General features: G+C 46.9%; 1 protein-coding gene across 1 annotated transcript; it reads left to right on the top strand.

The window, feature by feature from the left end:
• Window positions 1–9404: 9404 nt before the first annotated feature.
• Window positions 9405–10645, top strand: PtA15_2A740 (uncharacterized protein; the record flags this gene model as incomplete). Its single annotated transcript, XM_053166792.1, has 3 exons — window positions 9405–10170; window positions 10232–10367; window positions 10459–10645. The coding sequence occupies 3 exons, from the start codon at window positions 9405–9407 to the stop codon at window positions 10643–10645; spliced, it is 1089 nt and encodes a 362-aa protein (XP_053017978.1).
• Window positions 10646–22953: the final 12308 nt, after the last annotated feature.

Genomic DNA, 22953 nt, shown 5'->3' with positions numbered 1-22953 from the left:
ACTTGAGCCAATGTTTGAACCAATGCTTAAGATTACAAACAAGTACATCAATCTCGCCATCAACTGTGACACGGTGGTCATGGCAACTTTCCTCCACCCGGCCTGGCGAATGATGATCTTCGCCAAGCGATTTGAACACCAAGTCTCCCGGATCAAGACCGTCATTTCCCAGATCTTTGAACATCGGGAAGCTCTCATCAAGTCAGCCGAACCAAAGACACCGGTACATAAAGAGGATCAATCGGACCCTGATCATACCAAATCTGATTCGGAACCGGATTCAGACAACGACGATTTCAACTTCTACCCTCAAGACTCCCAAAAAATTGAGGTGAATACCGAGATTGAACGTTATAATAACGGAGCCTTCCCAATGGACCAAAAAGGTGATGTACTGGGATGGTGGAAGGTCAGCATGATCAAAGTTTAAACTCCTCTTCGATGATTGCTGATTGAGATTGAATCTTCCGTACCGATAGGCTCACTCGAAGGATTTCCCTGTGATGGCGTCATTGGCACGGGACTACCTCGCTTGTGCAGCAAGCTTGGCTACGGTCGAGCGTACGTTTTCGGCGGCCGCTGGAGTTTGTGGAACTGGTTGGGCCAGTCTTTCCATACGATCTATCGAGCGTTGCATCAGTAGCCATATGTGGCTACGCAACAAGGTAAATTTAGAGGGTGATTTCTCCAGTTGCCAGGCCATCATTGATGCCAGCACCCACACGCCCAGAACCGAAAAGAAACCAAGAAACAAGCCGGTCAAAATTCAAAAAAATAAATAACTAATTCATTCTCATAGCCTATGCTCATTAAGTTAGTGCAGGATATACAAGTAATCTTGTTTACTCCGATAAATTTTTTTCCACATTCATCCTGTCTACAAAAATCACAACTTACCACAGCCAGTAGACATACCCAACTGCCGAGTAAAAAGATTCTTCCCCTCATCCAAAAAAAGCGCGCTTTCATGGCGCTGTAAAAGCGAAAGCGCGCTGTTTTGCGCTGAATTACAGCGCGCTTTCGCTGTAGCCGCGCTGGGAAAGTGCGCTGTAAAATGAAAATAAAAATCCTACTCGCCAAAAAGCGAAAGCGGCAGCGCACACGCGCTGTGAAAAAGCGCAGCGCAGCGACCCCATTTCCGCTGCGCTGCGCTTTTCGCAGCGAAGCGCTTTCACCCTTGGTTCCGTCATCTCTCCACAAATTGCCGCCAGTATAGGGATGGGCCGTATCTGCCATGGCTCATGCGGAACCGTGGGTATTTGATAAGGATCCCCAATACTCTGCTTGAGCAAACCCCAATCTTCTGGTCCAAATGACAACGCTCTCTCCTGCAACGTAATGGCTTCTGCCAGCAAGTGGAACTCCTCCTCGTGGAGCCATTCCGGAGGCCCAAAGTTGAGACTGGCCATCCTTTCCGCCGCAATCCGCTTTGTCGGCTCAAACCTTGGCGGAACCCAATGTAGAGGTGTCTTGAACGGATCCCAACTCCACTTGATCTCCCTCAATGGTGGGTTGAGCTCCTGCGGCATCGCCACATTCCGTGGCCGCACCTTTTTTGCCACCAGTTTGTACCTCCCACCATTGACTCGCCCCATTTTTTCTTCTCCGTCGTCACCAATTGTCCTAGCCACAATCAAACCCCTGTGCGGACTTCTCATTTTGCTCACGGCTGTGGCACAATGGTAGGGTTTTGTAGACAACCGACTTGGAAGTGCATACTTGGGAGGACTTACTTGTACACTGCTCGCCTCCGCCGCGCAGTTCCCGATTTCCGCACCAACTTTCCCGCTTCCTGCTTGTCATTTGTTCCTGTCGCAGAGTCACGGCCAAGGCTGAAACGCTGTGCTGCGCTACAAAAAAAGCGGTCTTTTAGCGCAGCGCAGCAGGGAACCGCTGCGCGGTCAGCCCAAAAAGCGGTAGCGCAGCGCCAGTCCCGCTGCGCTACTGCTGAAAATAGCGGGGGCCCGCTTTTTCCCCAACCCAAAAAGCGGTAGTGCAGCGGACGGGGCCGCTCCTTTCAGCGCCGCGCAGTGGCCACCAAAGCCGCTGCGCTTTTTTGTCTGGCAGCGGGGAAGCGCTACGCGGCCAGGTCAAAAAGCAGTAGCGCAGCAATGGTTCTGCTGCGCTACCGCTGAAAGTAGCGGGTTCCCGCTTCTTGCCAGACACAAAAAGCGGTAGCGCAGCGGGCGGGGCCGCTACTTTCAGCGCAGCGCAGCGGCCACCAGAACCGCTGCGCTGCGCTTTTTGAAGCGCAGCGCTTTCACCCTTGTCACGGCTCACCACAGTGGCGCTGTGGTAGTGCTTTGATCCTTCCACACTCAGAGATGCACACAATGGAAAGCTCACTTTGGTATTGACTTGCCTCTCCGTCCTTTTGCCAATACCCTCCCGCTTCTTAAATGTCAACCGTCCAGGTTGAGTCAAGGCTTCCTCCGCCTGGATAGCTCGGCCGACAACTAAAAATCCTCCGCGGGAGGCTCCGCACAGTGATGCGGTGCCCCGTTGCCCACCTCCGTGATCACCCAGTCTCCGCTTTGAGGCTGGCAGATGATTGTCTTGTACTGCTTCCCATGAGTCCCTCCCACCCGCATCACTTCCTCTTGCCTTGCGGGGCAGAAGCGCAATTGCGCTTGAAAAGCAAAGAGAGCCGGTTGACCAAGAATGATTTCATGAGACCTAGTCACCAAGAACAATAACTTCTTGACCACTTTCGCCACCTCCACAGCCTCCGCTTCCGCTATCCCGTCCACTTCACAGGTAAACCCGCCCATTGTGCAGATTTTTATGTGAGTTTTCCGCAGCACCAAGTTGGCCTCCGTCGCCAGGTCCGTTGGAAGAATATTGATCATGGACCCCGTGTCAATCATGGCCCATTTTGTGAAGCTTCCTACCCTGATACTCACGTATCCCAGTGGGCAGGACACGGCCGTAGACGGCAGGATGGGAAGTGAATCCAGCGAGTGTCCAAACTCCGCACACTTAACCTCTGCCGTTTCCGCGTTAGTGGTAACAGCTGACGCTGCGAGCTTCCTTTCCCCTGACACCTCTTTCAGCACGCTAATCATCTTGTCCGCCATCACCAGGGAAATTGCCGCCAGCTCCCTCAAGGTAAGGGCTACTGTGGTTTCCGCGCCCATTGGTTGTTGTGCAACCTCTGCCGCCTTTTTCTTGTTGCCCCCCGCCATCGGAGCTACCGGAAGCTGCTTGACTGGCTCCGCTCTGGCTTTAGGCGCAGGAGCGGGATCCAAATCCATATTTTGCAAGCGCTCCCCTAAGAAGACTTCCCTCATCTGCACACACCCCACACTACTGGCCACTGCCGGCGGCTTCCACACCATGCCCTTGACCATTCCAATATTCACTTTTCCCTTTGCCAAAGGTTGTCCGGCCCGCACCACATCCCTCGGAATCGGTCCATCCACTGGTGTAAAATCCGGCCAAAAGAAAGCACACCCCCACAAGGAAACCTTTCCCGCAGCCCAATCCATTTCAAAGTACTCGCACTGATTCCGCATATGGCCGGTTTCCTTGCAGTAGTTGCACACCGGAGGTCCTTGCCTCCACGGCGGTATTCTGCCAGCCTGCGGAGCACCTTCCGTCTGAGCAGCCGCAGAAGCGGCTGCTGGTGCCACGGCCGCCTGTTGCTCCTTTGGTTGCTTGTGCGCCGCTTTCTGCATAAACAGTTTTAGCTCCTTCAGCGTGTCCGCCAATTCACTCACATCTTTGACCGTCACCAGCGCCTGCGGAGCCGGTTCCGCCCTCACAACCGCATTTCCTTGGCTGTCATTCATGAGCTCCAGCACTTTGAGTTCTGCCTTGACAGCAGACCGCAACTCCTTCATGCTGGGCAACAGTTTTGGCCCTGCAAGTCGTGGTTTGACCATCAGCCCCCGCTTGTTGAGTCCCCAAAGCACCTTCTCCATGAAGGTTTGATCAAATCCCTTCAAGAAAATCCGCTTCGTTGTACCCATATTGGCCGTCACAATCTTGTTCCGCTCCAAATACCGCAGAACTTGATCAAAACTGGTAATGTAGGACACGTACTCCACTCTTGTCCAAACACCGCCTTTTTCCGCACGCTCCAAAGCCACCTTCTCCAAGTCACTCTCCCAATACCTAGGTCCGCGGTCTTCCCACCTCTCAAGTATCTCCTCCTTGAGCTTGGTCCAATCCTTATTCTCGAACCCCTTCATGTCCTCCACTTCCTGCAAGTCCTCGCCCTCCAAAAAGAAGTTGACCACCTGGTACACTTTATCCGCATCCGTCAGACCTTCCTGGAGAGCTGCTCTTTTGAACCGGTTGATAAAGCACTCCACCTCCGCCTCTGAAAACTTAAGGTGCGGATAACCCCTGGGCCGTATCTTGGCTCCACTTGGTGCAGGAGCAGAAGGTCGTGGTCCACCTAGTGCTTCTTCCATGGTCTCGTCTTCAGTCTCCTCTGGTTGAACGCCGTAAGTTCCGCTCGTCGTTCCTCCAGTTGACACCGCTGGTTGGTCGTTCAGAGTGCTCCACTGGTACAGCTGTCGCCTCCTTGCTGCGAGTGACTGATTAGGTGAAAACTGACTCTGCACCGACAAAAAAGATGATTGTCCTAGTCTTGGTCCTCCCGCTAATCCCAACCACAATTGTGTTTTGGCTGGTCTTGAAGAAGAACCTTCTCCGTTTTCCACAATTACTGTGTCTCCGCTATCCGAACCACCTGATCCAATCTGAGCTTCTTTGTTGCCTGGAGTAAAGAATTTGTCTTCCAAAGGGTTCAGTCAATGTTTCCGCACGAGTCTAGTTCCCGAGTATCCAATAACAACACAAAGTTGGGTTCCCGGCCAGACCCCCACTTGTGAGAATGAAAGCTGGTTAGTCGGTGGAAATGTCCGCTGAATGCCTCCTTCAAGAATATTAGTGTCCGGCTGTGTGATTGTCGGTAACTCGGCTCCACACTGCTACTTTCCGCTAGCCTTCAGCGCTCCTCTACTGAGCCTGATCTATAGCGTAATAATCCACAAGTGAATAAAGCTCCGCACTTTGTAAGCACAAAATCCGCAAATAACTCTCAAAGTGAAGATAAGATCCCAGATAATCTCCTGATAACTCTAGTACGTCCGTAGTTGTAAGTACAATGATGAGTAATCCCTAAGAATTGATAGGTTAATAGGATAAGGTAGAAGATGAGAAAATCCATGAGCCCCCTTTTCCCGTCCTTCCCTCCATGCACATTGCCGTTCCCACTCAATCCCGCACTAGTCCTCCAGCTCCGCCTGCTATTCCGCTTGTCACTTTCCCAGACTCTGCTCCTCTCCAACGCTTGACCTCCCACTGTCCTCTGTCTAGCCCCCGTCAGTCGGTCTCTTGCCACCGCCTCCACCCCGGTTTCACCCGCTTTGGCTGTCGTGGCTCACCCGCTGACGCGCCACTGCTACCAGTCCACGTGTGTAGCCCCGCCGCAGTCCAGCCCTGTCTTTTCTGCTCCGATCCGAATACCCAATCCGAAATCCGTGATCTGCAATCCGCAATCCGTGCATTCCAGTCCGCGCGTGACTTTCCGTAAGCTTTCTTAGCGTGCTTTCCTGACCTCATCCTCAGTGCTTATGTCACTGGAATGCACTCTGCCTGAGTGGCTTTGTGCATTCCCGCCCGCGCTATCCCCGCGTGGACATTCTACCGCGCTCGCCTATATAAATCACCACACCGCCCAATTTCCTGCATGTAATTTTCCCAGACTCCGCTTATCTCCAATGCCCTCTGTCAGTCTCTCACCAACGCCTCCGCCTCAGTTCCACCCGCTGGCAGAACCCACTTTGGCTGCCTTGGCTCACCTGCTGACGCACCGCTGCTACCAGTCCACAAGTGTAGTCCGCTGCAGTACAGCCCTGTCTTTCCACTCCAAGATCCGCCCAATCTGTGCATTCCTTCCGTGCGCGACTTTCTGTAAGCTTTCTTAGTGTGCTTTCTGACATCATCCTCAGTGCTTATGTCACCGGAATGCACTCTACGCTCAGCCGCTCTGTGCATTCCCGCTGTAGGACTCATGTGGGACACTAAATATAATTTGGTGAAATATCCGCTGAGGGGGAAAAAAATTGCTTAATAGGTTGAAAGGCTATTACAACTTACGGGTGGTTTGAAAGACCTGCCCCTCTAATAATACTATGCAAATATCTAAGAGTCTTGTAATCAATATTTATAAAGATATGGCTGATTCCCAGATAGATCTTACTTTCAAATAGTAATCTCTATCAGACCTAGATCACTTGATTCAACAGGCTAGCAAATCTGTTATAACTTCTTCGCACGCAGGCAATATACTTACTTTGTTATACTTGTACTACACGTTACTAATATGCTGCTTAACTCAAATTTGTTGTTGTGTTATGCTTGGTTCTACTACTGCCGACACACTTATACCACTACTAAACTTCTACGCTACTTGTACTAATCACTAATACCGCTAATAACCACTGCTGACTAAACTAACTACTGTGACCAAACCTTCCTAGGCTGATCCTAACTAAACTAACTAACCACTTGTGACCAAACCTCTGTAGGCTGATGGCGAAAACATCTGATGAGGGGAGAAAGGGCCTCCTTATATATTGAAGGGTGAGGGATTTTTGCTCCAGGGAAGCTCCTCACAAGGGATTATTGCTGCAGGGGATCTCAACTACACAGCCTCTCATGCATGTACTGCGCTGCATGTACAAACAACAAGGGGTTTATGCTGCAGGAGACACTCAACTACACAGCATCTGCATGCGTGTGCTGCACTGCCTTACAAACAATGAGGGATTTATGCTGCAGGAGACACCTCCTGTACATCTTATCTACCTGCACATGATGTGCTTCATGTACAAACAATGAGGGATTTATGCTGCAGGAGACACTTCCTGTACAGCTTATCTGCCTGCATATGCTGTGCTACATGTACAAACAATGAGGGATTTATGCTGCGGGAGACACTTCCTGTACAGCTTATCTACCTGCATATGCTGTACTATCCGTACAAACAATGAGGGATATATGCTGCATGAGGCGCTTGAGCTACACAGCACTTTCATGCATGTACTGCGCTGCATGATGTCATGTGTTGCTATGCAACCAAGCCATCTTCCATCCTCTTCCACACACTCTGCATCCATTGTCTAACCTTTTCCACTCCCAATGTTGGGGGTCAAGGCCTCTCCTCCCCATCTTGCTCCTTCTTCCCTTCTTCCCCCACACTGTATTACACACTCCCTCCACTATAATACCTCTGCAATGGGCTTTTGGCATTGTCACGCATATGGAACACCACACCGCCCGCGCTACCTCTGATTGGACATTCTGCCACGCCTGCCCATGTAAATCACCACAGTGTCTACAAATAGAAAGTACATTTCATATAACCCAGCGGGCAATCAGATGTTGCACGCAGCCTGCAGCAACACCCAAGTAAAGGGGGTCCCCTTCGCTTGGGTGTAGCTGCGGGATGCGTGCAACATCTGATTGCCCGCTGTGTAACCTAATGGTTCAAGACTCCATTAATACTTGACACATTTATGAGACATCATGAGTTTGATTCCCTGTCATTGAATTAAAAATGTACCTTTTACTTCCATGTGCAATTATTATGGATCAAACCATAATATTTCACACTTTTTTAAGTATGCAATCAACTGTATTTCACATTGATTACATATTTTCCATACAGAGAGAGATAATCTTATCTCTTTATGTATTTACCTTTATTAAGAACAAACTATGCACAGATAGAGAGATTACATAATTATTTATGTAAATCCCACCTCTGAATTCAGTGGACCTCTTCCCCTCCTTGGATTTAAGGATCCCTCTGGGGCCTTTACTCAAAGGAGGATCAGGTCCCTGTAATATAAAAGGGGGGATCTTTCTTCTGGAGAGATCTTCCCCCAGATTAATACACATAAAAACCTGCCAACCTTTGCTAGTCCCTCCGCTTTATAGTGTTGAGTTGGACTTATTTCCACTGGCCACTAATTAGCCTTGCTATAGTGTGACCATAATTGGAAAACCCATCAGCCCCGCGTCACCTAAGAGAAAGGTGCTGACACATCCAATTTTTGGTCAAAGCATTATTGGCAGTGATCATGCAGTCTTTTCCTGCATAATTGTACTTTTGAAGCATGACATAGATTAATTTGGCAAACATTTTGCCTGTATGTTGGCCTGAATGAAATTTCTTGTTCAGTTATTGAAGCCTTCTTCAAGAGATTTGAAGAGTCCACAGCTGAATACATACCCTTTATATGTGACACTGAAAGTGGTCTTTCATCTCAAACTTCTTGCCAATGTAATGAGCCATTATTGCCATGAAAGTGGTGACATTGGGAGCAGTCCAAGCATCAGTTGTAAAGGAGATCACATCTTGCTTTGCAAGAAAATTTAACTTGATTGTCTCCGGTGATTGAAGATAAAGTTGCACAAGGTGGTTGGAGATCCCAGATCAGCTGAAATTGGTCATCAGACTCAGAGGCACCCTTGATTGAGCAGGGATACAAGTTCATGGAATGACTTTTGTTCAACCACAGCAAAAGGTAGATCACTGTCAGCTATAAAATATGCAAGTGTATTTTTGAGGGAGTCATTGTTAAGCTCCCCCTGAAAAGAAAACTCAGTGTGTGTCAGTCAAAAATTAGAAAGGGATAAAAAATTCCCATAAATCTAACTCACTTGGTGTTTCAAAGTTGACTTTGACCACTTCTTGATATCAACTTGACATATAGCCTTGGTTCCACTGGCTTAAAATAGTTCCGGCCCAACCAAGTTTGTTACATTGGGATGTAGTAATTTCTTCACCACTGTCGTCTAGATCAATCAAATTGGTGGCTGACAATGGAGCTGGCTGAGACAAGAGTAGATTGGAGGGCTGTCTCTTCATCTTTTTTAGTTTAATTGAGAATAAGGTGACGTGGAAAATTGTAATTTGTAATCTCTCCACTATCCGTTACACACCTCTGAAACCCACATTTATGCTCACATTAGCCCTAACTAGGGCAAAATCAGGCTACCAGACCATGGCCCACTGTGGTGATAATGGCCCGGTTCACATTGGGGCATTTTATGCTCCTGACTAAAATTGGTGTTGCTGATCAATAAAAAGCAAGCTTGAAAAGCTTAGAAATGGCCGTGGGAGTCCGACTTTCAGCAAGAGCTGGCATTTAACGCGCATGATTGTAATTAAAATCTTGCTAGTCGAAGCCCAACGTGAATAATTGGAGAGAAAAAAAGGTAAACCCCGGGGCTTTGGGGTTCCCCGGGGTTTGGGGTTCCGGAGGCCCCTCAGACCCCATCCCGAACCCCGGGTAACAGCCTCAGATCTCCCTGCCACTCCTTTCTTTTCTTCTTTTTTTGAACATGCAGCGTCCTCCCAGCCCACCTCCATCGGAAATAACATGAAGAGGCGATTATCTTCGTCTGGCGAACATCAGGAGCCAAGAACACCCAAAAGAAAACGTTCGAAATCGCACAGTGAGTCTCGCCTCGAAGAACCCCGGGAAATTGACAATGCAGCAAGAACCGCCAGAGAAAACCTGGACGAAAATCAAGCTCCTGCGGAAAATCAGGAAGAAATTCAAGTTGAAGAATCCCAAGCGGATGAAGAAGTAATTGACAAGCGTATCATACAAGCAGTCCGCCGTTATGAAAAGGATGATTACGCCGAGAGGGATCTGTGGGATACGGTTTTACAACTTGCTCATCAACAATCTCAAGACCTTTCCAGATCTCTGGTGCATTGGGGACGGACAGGAGGCCTTCGAGACAGTAGGTCATCAAAACAGCCGGCAAACAAAGACCTCAAAGTTCCACCACCCGCTCCGGAAAATCTGGGAACAAATACCGACGATTCAGAAGTCCGGATATTTGACCCAACCGCCTCCTCTTTCACATTATGGCCGTTACCTCTCCAATCTTGTCCGGCACCCGAATGGACTTTAAATGAAGAATTAAGTGCGCTGGTGACTCGCACCGAAAGAGAATGTTCCGGTGGCGAAGATGCAGATAGTGCTTTGATGGATAACGTAGCGAAGGACGAGAAGACGGATGCTCTAGTGGGCCAAAACCGGAAAACGTTAATGCAATTGCTTAATGACCTCTATGAATTTCATCCACCGCACACATCTTCGATTCCTATCTTTACACGAGGAAAGAGATACAAGAGTAAGCCAGCGCATTCTCAATGAATTGGATGTTCGAATTGATTTGAGCCCGATCTACCCAGAACTGGCTAAATCGATGAGCGCTCAAAAGACATCAACCCAGTCAACCGATCCCAAAAGCGAAGGAGACGCCGACTTTGGATTGAATTGGCAGTTCGTTCTGGGGGTTGCTAGCTCCACGTTGAATGTTAAGGAAAGGTGAGCTCAAAGCACATTTTTCTTTCTCAGATCAAATCACCAACCAGAAGGCTGAGCATATATGCTGTTTCTCGTATCTTATCAAATGGAGTGTCATCCAACGCGCTCGTGAAAGGTTAGCAGAGATGTATAGAGTTCCATTGGAATCACTGACTGGTCAAGAGATACACAATTCATCGCACTCGCAACCATTTCCTCTTGTCAACTTGGACCCTGCTCAACGTTTACAGCGATATAGGCAAATGAAGCCATTAGCAACGCCAGATGACCAATCGTAATGTATTTCCATTCATCGGTGGTATTGTCAACCCATGTGTGTCATGTACAGATTTCTTATCATGACCCAAATCAAATAATTGCTGCATCTTCTGCCTCCCATTGTTGAACGGCTGAAGACCTGCTCACTGAGCCTTCTGTGTGGTTAAAAACAAATTTCTTGATTCTTGTGCCTGAGTTACATCAGCTAGATAGATCTATTCTTGAAACCTCCTTCTACTGGACCATGGCATATTTTTGAATCTTGATATTGCTCTAACAGTATGTACAGTTGGTTATCAAAAGATTTTGGCTCCACATTTTTCAATGCACAAGCTCAGGCCACAGACTTAGATTGGCTACAGGGGTGGAAAATAAGTTCTCAAGAATGATTATGAAATAAAAAAACAGACTTTCTTCGCCCACTGCAGAAAACTCTTTGTGCACTGTGGGTTGGTTGTTGTTTTGAAGTCCAGCCCCCAGCGTGCGCTTCCGGCACGGCTCTTTGTGCACTGTGAATTCCCCCCAAAAAAACACCTGGCTTTTCTTGAGATATTTTTTGAGGGATTGATAGAATGACCTTTTATAGCCCCCCCCCCCCAAAAAAAAAAAAAACAAAAAAAAATAACTGAGTCTTTTGGGGCTCTCCTTGAACCTAGAGAAAATTGAAAAGAAAAAATCATATTTTAATCCAGGAGGCACCTGCAATGCAGACCCAGTAGCCATAATCTTTTTACCATGTAATGATACATATGTAAATTTATAGGTTGATAATTTTCAGAATTTTCCCTAGCCTTTTCAAAATTAATCACATGCTGTACAGAATAAAAACAGAATAAAGTGCTCACATAGCTAACTCTTCACCAATGCCTGTAATTAACAAAATCTCTCTGTTTTGTAAGGGGGATCTGTCTGGGGACAACACCCCCGGCTTTTATGTCCATCAATATCTTGAAACAAACATCAAAGTTTTTGCCAGTCTGCTGCTGAGCATACAGTTCATACATTGGAAAGAAGCAGTTACTTCAAGAACTAATTAGATACAGAGTCACAGGCATGGTTATACAAGAGCAACAAAACTATCAACCTGCTAATAGAGGGTGGGCAGTTATCCAGATGAAAATATGTCTGCAACTGACTGTAGAAAGCTGTAGAGATGTGCAATAGAGTTGTTATTGCATCTTTGTGTTGCTTGATAGCCCTCCTAAAATACCTTCATTGTATTTACATATTGGCTCACTGGCTGCTTTTTAATCATTAAATCTAGGTCAAAAATTCAGTTATCCATAACTATTTGCTTGGATAACTAATTTCAGATTTCTTTTCAGGGATAATTTTTGGGGCAGGCTAAATCCACACCAAAAAATTACTTCATCCACTCCAAAAATGGAGTGAACAGTAGTCCACTCTAACTTTCATTGGAGTGAACCATAGTCTACTCCAAATTTTGTTGGAGTGAACAAATTTACACTCCAAAATAGCCTGTTTTTTGGAGTGGAACCATGATGCACTCCAAAAATTTTGGAGTAAACCCAATTCCACTCCAAAACTATTTTTTCCAAGCAATTTTTTTTTCATTTTTTTTTTTTGGAGTGCACAGATGTTCATTCCAAATTTATTGAAGTGGATTAAGGTTTCTCAAATTTAAAAAAATGCAATTTTAAATCTGTACAATTGAAACTTGCATGTAACTTTGAAAAATGTATATTCCAAGTTCTTGGGGTGGAGTACCAGGAAAACTTTAGGGCAGTAGTAGGCAGGTGACATGAACCAACCAAAGTTAATCCCCTTGAATTTATTTCTGGTTCAGGTTTTAGTCATTGTAGAAACTGAAAACATCTTACATACATCATTTTTGATGTATTTCAAATACACATGTGATGCTGACATAAGGTTTCATTCCTCTTTAAGAACCCTTACTTCTTTTACTGCAATACTGTTGAAAAACATTCCAATAAATTTGGAGTGAAAATCTGTGCACTCCAAAAAAAATGAATCATTTTACCTTAGAGAAAATATTTTTGGAGTGGAATTGGGTTTACTCCAAAATTTTTGGAGTGCATCATGGTTCCACTCCAAAAAACAGGCTTTTTTGGAGTGTAATTTTGTTCACTCCAACAAAATTTGGAGTAGACTATGGGTCACTCCAATGAAAGTTGGAGTGGACTACTGTTCACTCCATTTTTGGAGTGGATGTAGTAATTTTTTGGTGTGGATTTAGCCTGCCCCTAATTTTTTATAGACACTGCAAAAAAAACTGTGTCAACTGTGAGCAGTTGACATGCGGCAACTCTGAGGAAGCTTGTGGTGTTACACCAGCCTTACTCAAGGTTTGACTCAACCAAAGCTTCAATGCACAGTCACTGTGCACCTTGCACAGTGACTGTGCCAACAAAGGCACTTCTGCATTCATGTGGAGTTACAATGGCAGCTTGGCTTGAGTATCCTGCATGTCAACTGCAAGCAGTTGACCAAGTTATTTTTGCAGTGAGAGGTAAAGCCTATGTCTCCAAAGTTGAAAAAATGATTCATTATAACCACACAAATCTTTGTTTTATTTGAATTGCCAATAAACAAAGATATAGGCCACCAAAATCTAACTTACAGATAAAATTAATGAATAACTTGATAATGTAACTGCCCGCCCCAAAGCCCCCCAAAATTTTACAGTGGGAAGAAAGACCTCTATAAAAAACTAGTGAGCTGCTTGGAAGTAGCACACCCCAGGAAATTCATGTGCAACTGGGGGTCTAATTTGAAAATTTTGGAGCAACTGAAAGAATTGATTTGCTTTATTTTAATCTTCTATAATACAAAGTTTTAGATTAAAACAAAGAAAATAAACTGTAATATTTTTTTACCTGAAAGCAGCGCAGATGGTTGCTTGGTTCAGTTCTATTGACATCTAGTTGCTTGCTTGTGGTCTTTCTAAGGTTTGGATGTTGGTGGAAGTTTTTTGGGTCTAACAAAGGTTGTACAATACTGTGCGCCTTTGTTAGCTACAAATTCTCTGCTCTGCTTTTGCTTTTTCTTTTCTTTCTAGTTTAACTCACCAGAGCAGAAGCCATTTAACATATGACTTGGTCTTAATCTGCTGGTACGGATGAGCTGGTTCTGGGTCTGCTTGGCAAACATAGTTCACTTCAAGTTAGCTTGCTGGGCCTCTTCCTGGAAAGGGAAGACAACTGCTTACCGTGAATGGCTATGCCCGTGATTCTAGCAAGTAGAGAGGCCTGTGTCTGGTTTCCAATACGGTCTACAAGGGATCTAAGAGTATAGGCTTTGGGAGCTCTAGTGGCCTCAACTCTATCTCTCCTTGTGCACGTTGTGGTGTTCCATATGCGTGACAATGCCAAAAGCACATTGCAGAGGTATTATAGTAGAGGGAGTGTGTAATACAGTGCAGGGGAAGGAGGTAAGAAGGAGCAAGATGGGAGGAGAGGCCTTGACCCCCAAAATTGGGGATGGAACAGGTTAGACAGTGGATGCAGAGTGTGTGGAAGAGGATGGAAGGTGGCTTGGTTGCATAGCAACACATGACATCATGCAGCGCAGTACATGCATGAAAGTGCTATGTAGCTCAAGTGCCTCATGCAGCATATATGCCTCATTGTTTGTACATATAGCACATCATATGCAGGTAGATAAGATGTACAGGAGGTGTCTCCTGCAGCATAAATCCCTCATTGTTTGTAAGGCAGTGCAGCACACGCATGCAGATGCTGTGTAGCTGACTGTCTCCTGCAGCATAAACCCCTCATTGTTTGTACATGCAGTGCAGTACATGCATGAGAGTGCTGTGTAGTGGAGATCCCCTGCAGCAATAATCCCTTGTGAGGAGCTTCCCTGGAGCAAAAATCCCTTGCCCTTCAATATATAAGGAGGCCCTTTCCCCCCTCATCAGCCTACAGAGGTTTGGTCACAAGTGGTTAGTTAGTTTAGTTAGGATCAGCCTAGAGAGGTTTGGTCACATATGGTAGTTTAGTCAGCAGTGCGGTTATTAGCGGTATTAGTGGTTAGTACAAGTAGTTTGGAAGTTTAGTAGCAGTATTAGTGTTTTGGAAGTAGTAGAACCAAGCATAACACAACAAAGGATTCGAGTTAAACAGCATATTAGTAATGTGTAGTACGAGTATAACAAAGTAAGTATATTTCCTGCAAGCAAAGAAGTTATAACAAATTTGCTAGCCTGTTGAATCAAGTGATCTAGGTCTGATAGAGATTACTACATGAAAGTAAGATCTATCTTGGAATCAGCCATATCTTTATAAATATTGATTACAAGACTCTTAGATATTTGCATAGTATTATTAGAGGGGCAGGTCTTTCAAACCACCCGTAAGTTGTAATAGCCTTTCAACCTATTAAGCAATTTATTTCCCCCTCAGCGGATATTTCACCAAATTATATTTAGTGTCCCACACAAGTCCTACAATGTACTTGGAGGCTTGGTCTGGTCTGTTCTTGTTGAAATTCCAGTGCTAACGGTGTGGTAGACGGAAAAGTGAAAAATCAAAAGTTTTTTCTATACTACATATTTAATCACAATACGCCTCAAGATACTACCAAATGGACCTCAGAAATGGATTCTACGGCCAATTTTACCCTTATTCACCACTGGAAGCGTCACTGGAACACCGCTGGATTGGAAGTTACACCCTCTTGGACCCTCATGGACACGGCCAGCCCCAGTCATCAACCTGTCACAACCCTCAAGTCACCTTTCCCAGGTATACACATACTCAGTCCCAGCCAAACACATACTCTTTTCTATCCCTCTTATCTCCACTGCTTATGCAGGGGACCAACCCCATTTCTTCTGTATTTGACATGTCCCCGCCTCATTTATGCACCCCTTGCAGCTGCATGCAGTCTTCTGACCCCATTTCTGCACTCCTTGCATTAGTCTGACACCACTCATGCACCCCTTGCATGAAGTACTTCTGTATTTGACATTTCCCCGCTTCGTTTATGCACTCCTTGCATTAGTATGACATCATCTTTCATTTCTCACCCCACTTTTTGCCTGTATTTAGTATCTTCTGACACCACTTGTACGCAGCCCACCAGCTAAAATCCCTCATCCAGGGTCCCCCTTGTAGCTAAAATCCCTCACATTTGTCTATATAAGGAGCTCTCTCCCCCCCCGGTTGTTTTTCCCTCAGCTCAGTATTCCCCAGTTATTTACATACCACCCTTCACACTTACCATCACCTTCACCCATCACTACAACCCTTATATTTGCAAATAACTACTGAACTCACTCTCAAATCTCACATACCTGTCATCGAACAACTTTATCTGGAACTAGACCAGACCTATCACTTGATTAAAACTTGCCAAGCTTAGCTTGGTGGGTCTTGTTATCTGATAGTATAGAAGGGCAGAGTTTGCACCTCCATCATCCCCTTCTCCATTCAGCAAAAGGGTTTCACAACCACTTTTGAGTCTTACACCGGTCTCTCCCTCTTCCTCTTTCCCTTCCCTGTCACACTTCTCCTCTCCCTGTCACTCCCTCACTCCCTCCAGATTGCATATGCATGGTTCACCTTCTGTCCCACATTCTGGCCCCTCCACTTGTAGTAATAGCTTATATATCCCTGGCTTAGACAGAAATAAACTCATCTGCTTTCTGCGCGCATTTCCCTGAGGTCTCTACGGCATACAACCTCTTGTAGCATGTGCGCTTTTCCGCCACGCAAGCTAGCAGCTTCTACCCCTCCTTGAGGGCTTCCTTGGCCCCCTTTGTTGTTGTCCTCTGAGCATCCTCGAGGTTGTTTTTCCTTTGGGTCATCTCTCATCTCTTCAACCTACGGCCATAGCTTGAACAGTTCTTACCGGTTGCAGTTTCCTTTAAGTTTACTGTATCTACAAGTGAGAGAGCAGAGCTTGTCAGCTAGTAATTGGGTCTGGACTGCTAGAGGGGGCTCACCTATTTGTGCAGCTTGGTCTGTGGTTTTGGCTAACCGCGCGAGCTTCCTTGTGGGTTGTTGCAGGTCTGGGTCTGGCTCTGTAATCTTACATAATTTGGCCAATTTCCTCACCAGAACCTTAGCTATTGTGCCTCAAAGTGCACCAAATTTTGGATCATCAAGTTAAATACTATGCATCCAAATAGTTAGCTGCAATACAGTAACCCACCAACAGGAATAATTTTGAGGCAGCTGCGGCGTTTGGTCATATCTACTACTAATCGCCTCCGTCACAGTTATTAGTCCCTCCGCCACTTGCAGCTCACTATTTGGGTACAGAGTATTTAACTTGATGATCCAAAATTTGGTGCACTTTGAGGCACCATAGCTAAGGTTCTGGCAGATATCCTTACATAGTAGGAAATCCACAAAATTAAACCCCCAGTTGCACATGAATTTCCTAGGCTTTGCTACTTCTAAGCAGCTCACAAGGTTTCAGAGGTCTTTCTGCCCACTGTAACATTTTGGGAGGCTTTGGGGCACTGTAGCTAATGCTTTGGGGGATTTCCTCAGTAGGAAATCCCCCAAATTAGACCCACAGTAGCACACCCATTTCCTGGGGTGTGCTAATGCTGTGCAGCTCACCATGTGCTCTTGAGAGCACTTTCTGACTGCTGATTTTGGGGGGCTTTGGGCGCCCCAGTGAGGAGGTATAAATTTTTCTTTATTTTTCAGCATTTTTTGTGAAATTAAAATTCTGACTCCCATTCTGGACAGCAGAATTAATTGTCTGACTTCCAAGATCTGTGCGGGTCAAAATTTGGTCTTGCAGACCCGGGGTGGACGTTGTGAGGCGGTCCCCGCGACGTAAACAAGTTTTGGGAGGCAATAAATTAATTTATGGGAGTCTATTTTTCAACTCCCTATTTATATGAAATATGTATTTTAACTAGTTTTCAATGTTTTAATTTTTAAATCTACTCATCACACCGGTAGGGATGAAAGTGGGTTGGGTTGACCCGGCGGGTACCCGGCCCGTGTCGGGTCTGGGGCCGGGTTCAGGTCGGCTTTTGTCACAAAAACTGGTTTTTGACCCGACCCGCCACAGACCCGCTAGATTTTTGGGTTGGGTTCGGGCAGCCTATTTTCTAATTGGGTTGGCCTGTGACCCAACTACAACGCCTCCAATAGTAAATTTGGGGGTTTTTGGCGCCTAATAGGTCGGGTTGACCCAAGACCCGTTGGGTCAGAAACCGACCCAACCCAAAACAGTAAGACATTGGGTTGGGTTCGGGCAGCATATTTTCAAATCTGACCCGACCCAACCCAACCCGCACTAAATTCCGTGTCGGGTTCGGGCACTGTTTTCCGACCTGAACCCGACCCGGTTTCATCCCTACACACCGGTGAAGCCTGGGGGGGGGCTGTAGTGATTTGACTGCGTACACCACGGGGCGGGTTTCTGGGAAACAACCCCATCCAATGGACACTTTTGCCCTGGAAGTGTCCAGAGGATGCTCTGGGAGCATCCAATGGACGCTAAGGGGCAAAAGCATCACTTGGAAGGTTTCAAAAAGCGTCCAAGTGCCGCTTTGCTGGCCAAAGCAACATTTGGACACCCAAAAAATAGCATCCATCGGACACTCCTCCAGGAGTGTCCAATGGACGCTTTTCATGCGAGTGTGCGCTCCAACAATCGGACACTCCAGCCGGAGTGTCCGATGGACACCAAACAAGTTGCCCAGCGGACACTCTTGGTTGAGAGTGTCCAATGATTGCAAGAAACATGCACATCACCCTTGATTCATGAGGGTGTCCAATGGACACCAAAAAAAAAAAAAACCTCTTGGACACCCTTGATCAAGACTGTGCAATTGATCTGAGTGTTCAATAGACTGTTGGGCGGCGAAGGGGTGTTGTCGGATTTGGTGTATCTCTGATGAAGGTGGGCGCACTTCAAGGTGCTGTCACTGGCGGCATCTTGCTGTCGCTGCGGGCCGCAGCAACATCATGACGCTGCATATCAGACTGCAGCGTCAGCTGCAGCCACATCTGGCCGGCTGATTTGCCTTTGGACAGCCGGCCACCGCAGTACGTACATAACAACCTCTCAATGACCAGTCCTTGTGCCGGCCATTGAGAGGATTACACACTCCTCTCACTCCTCCCGGTGACCAGCTCATGGACCGGTCATCGGGAGGAGTCCACACTCCTCTTGATGCCAGCACACACCGGCGTCAAGAGGAGTACAGGCACCTCTTGATGGCCGGCACAACGACCGGTAACCAAGAGGAGTATGCACTCCTCTCGATGGCCGGCCCAAGGCCCGGTCATTGGGAGGAGTACATACACACTTCCCTAGATGGACGGCACAGACCGCGCATTGAGGTGCATGTACTCCTCTTGACGCCGGCATGTGTTGGAATTGAGAGGAGTATGGATTCCTCCTCCCAATGACCGGTCCTTGTGCTGGTCATTGAGAGGAGTGTGGACTCCTCCTCCCGATGACCAGTTGTTATGCTGGTCATCAAGGAGAGTGTGGACAACTCTCAACAGCCGGCACAAGGACTCCTCCTGATGGCCGGTCCTTGGGCCAGCCATTGAGAGGAGTGTGTATTCCTCTTGGTGACCGGTTGTTGTGCCGGCCATCAAGAGGTGTGTTGTGTGTACATACCCTGGTGGCCGGCTGATGGACAGCCGGCCAAGTGTTGCTGCAATACTTGTAGCGCAGGGTTTGAATCCCCACTGAATCATCAGATGTTGCTGCGGTCCGTAGCAACATCGAGATGCCCGCAGTGTGTCTATGTGGCATATTTGGGAGATTGAGGCTCCCCAGGTCAGATGTGCAGCAGGTCGCACGTTCAACCCCCTCTGCGAGTGGTTCTGCGTGCTGGCTAGCCAGGCCGCTCATCTTTTGAGGCCCACTGGAGTTTGGAGCCATCCAGCGGATGGTCCTTCAATCATCCACTGAACGTTCCCTGGTCCGTACATGGGATGGTTTGTCCAAACCATCCAACACAAGGGAAGTACAATGTCCGTCCAAAGGATGGACTCCCCTGCACAAGAGCCAGACAGCCAAAGGTGCGACCATTGGTCCAACCAATGGATGTCCTGGATGGCCCATGGTGTAAGCACCTTCCTTTGTTTAGTTGGTGGAGGTGCTGGGAAGGGGAAGAGCGAAATACATATACACATTCCTCAGGTGGCTCAATCAGGGACACATTGAATGTTCTTCATATATACAGAAACCGTATGGATTTTTAAATGACAGTTTGCAGTTTTGCACACCGTCAAAAACAAGGAAACAAGTATCATCGAGATTCATTCATTCCTGCTCATGTCTAGCGGAGGTCCGGTAAAAGGGCGCACATGCCCATGAATATGGAGGCGCTGGACCAACAAAAACGGCCAAATTCGTGTTTTTTTTGTGAAATGCCGGTGAATCCACGACAAAATGGACAAATGAACCAACAAAGTAGCCTTTGTTATGCTTTCAGAGCGAAAATCCGGCCACTTTGGTTTCGGTCTGACGGCGCCTCTGGCGCGACAAAACAGCCACCATGGCTCTGAGCCGACATTCCTAGCCAAACATGGTGCCTGAGCCGACACCCCTAGACAAAAATGGCTCTGAACCAGATATTCTGGTCAGTCACGTTTCATTTTTTGAATCTAGCCATCTTTCCTTGCTTCTGTGTAACAATCAGGACAATTCCTACATACTTTATTTCTTAAGTTATGCCAATTTCTTTGTGATTAGTAATGCGGCTGACTTAGTTTTGATTGGGCAGCGGAATGCCTTCCAATCGCGTTTGCGTATGGTCTGACTATTTGGATTTGATCATGTTCATTATGACATATTTTCACGATATGTTGTCATTGGATTGTATTTGCTCTGGTTGTTACTTTGTGACTCTGAATGTTGTTTTTCCCTCCTTCTTTCTCTTTTCCTTATTGAGATATTCTTTGTCTTTGTTTCCTCAAAAAACTTTATCTGAGAAAATCAAACTCTTGTTATACACAAACAAATCATCTTATAACATTCAAGGTTCATTCGCATTCAGCAATAAACATTAGAAGTAAGGTTACTATTCAAGCAATCGGCAAGAAATCCTCTTGGATTATCTTCATAGCCTATATATAGCAAACTGAGTAGTAGCCCAGCCCTCACAATTATATCTCAATCTTCAAAATTAAATACATATTATAAATTTTTGGCTATTTTAAAGTTATGTCTGAACCATCAGTAATCTCCCCTATCACTCCGGTCCAAGTTTCTCCACGATTTACACCTTCTCCCCCTTAAGTACTGGCAATGCAAATTCCAATGCTGATCCCAGCTCAACCCAATCCGTTTTTCTCGGTCAACACACCCTCCATGTTTGATCACAATTCCCCATCATTTATAAATTTTTCTCCCCGACCAACTCCTGGCGTTCAAGATCTACAGCCGGTTGCTGGCCCAAGTGGGGGAAACTTTTCACCTTGACCGATTCCGGCTGAACAAGATTTTCCATCTGCCGTGGGACTGACCGGGGGACAGGAAGAATTGTTGAGTTTGTTTGAGGAAACCAGAACAGCAGCTGTGAGCTAAGGAGGCCGTGATGGGAGGCCAAAGACGAGTTGGGGAGGAAGGGAGAACTAAGCACCTGAGGAAACCAGAACAGCAGCTGTGAGCTAAGGAGGCCGTGATGGGAGGCCGACGACGAGTTGGGGAGGAAGGGAGAACTAAGCACCTGAGGAAACCAGAACAGCAGCTGTGAGCTAAGGAGGCCGTGATGGGAGGCCGACAACGAGTTGGGGAGGAAGGGAGAACTAAGCACCTATTGAGGTGCGGTGCGGAATGACAAGACAATGAGATGAGTGAAGAAAAGAGAAAAGGAGATCGGTACAACGTGTATAAACTAGATACAATGGGCTAAACCTAATCTAATGATATACAAAGTTGTACCGGGTCCAATCCATCTGACTGCCTCGCCGCAGTCACCCGCCTAAGCCCTTCTCTGGCCTTTATCGCCACAGCCTCCCCTGCTCACTAGGCGGTGTGAGCATTGGTGAATTCGACGTTCCCCAGGTGGACTTGAGCAATAGCCGCGCATGTCCTCTTTGGTTTGAGCGGCTTAGTGAGAAAATTGGCAATGTTGTCATTGGTCCCGACATACTGAAAGCTGAAGTTGTTGGCGGTGTCAATATGATACCGGAGCCAATGATGACAAACATTGACGTGTCTGGTGCGATGTTGATAAACTGAATCCTTGAGAAGGGCAAGCGCACCTTGATTGTTGCAGAAGAGTTGAGTTGAAGAGGGAGTGATTTTAAGAAGGGGATAGATTTGCTCAAGTAGTTGTTGAGCCCACCTGATATCTTGACCAGTTGCAGCACATGACCAATACTCCGCCTCCGTGGTGGAGAGGGGGGGGGGCATCATCGTCCTGCTTTTGACATTGCCAGCCGACTATACCGTTGTGTTGGAGAACGCTCCCGGCGAAAGTGGCAGCATTGAATCCCAAGGCATAGCTGGCGTCGGCGTAGCCTACCAGTCGATTTGCTTGCGCACCTACACGCCCAAGAGTCAGACCAAAATCTTTTGTATGCTGGACATAGCGCATCGTGAAGAGGAGCTGTTCTTGATGCGTTTTCTTTGGAGCATTGAGGAACTGCGACAAGTAGCTGACCGCAAAGGCAAGGTCAGGGCGAGTGCATTGAAATAGGTACTGAAGGAGACCTACCCCTTGCCAATAATTGAAGCCAGAGTCGACCGGCTCATCCTTGACCGGGCATGTAAGAGCGTTGCCAGGGAGTGGAGTGGAGGCTGGTTTGCAGTTCAGGAGACCGAACTCCTTGAGAATTTCTCTTGCATATTGGTCTTGACTGAGCGTGATGGTTCTGTTGGACCTGTTGCGCGTAACTCGCATGCCGAGGACCCACTTGCACTCCCCCAGATCTTCCATCTCAAACCAGGCCTTGATTTTGTCTTTGAGGAATGACACATCAGGACCCATGATCACCAGGTCATTGACGTGGACAAAAATGAAGCAAGGTTTGGTTGTGTCTTGATGGCAGAAGAGACAGGGTTCAACGGCAGCAGGAGCGAAGTTAACCAACTCAAAAAATTCCTTGAGAGCCTTGTACCAACACCGGGGGCTTTGCTTCAGACCGTACAATGATTTCTGAAGCTTGAGTCCGTGCCCTGGTGGAAGTTCCACACCAAGGCCCTCTGGTACCTTGATGAAAATTTCCTCTTTGGGAATACCGTTGAGGAAAGCGTACTTGACGTTCATCTGGTGAACCTCGAAGTCGAGTTCGGCTGAGAGACAGACCATGATGCGTAGAGTGGCAGTTCGGCCCGTTGGGGCAAACGTGCGGTTATAGTTGACACCCTCCACCTGGCGGAACCCACGGACACATAGACAAGCCTTATA

Source organism: Puccinia triticina, chromosome 2A, assembly GCF_026914185.1.
Source record: "Puccinia triticina chromosome 2A, complete sequence".
In the NCBI taxonomy this organism is placed as follows: domain Eukaryota; kingdom Fungi; phylum Basidiomycota; class Pucciniomycetes; order Pucciniales; family Pucciniaceae; genus Puccinia; species Puccinia triticina.
The sequence above is the reverse complement of the archived record's forward strand: the minus strand, read 5'-3'. Positions and strand labels throughout refer to the sequence as shown.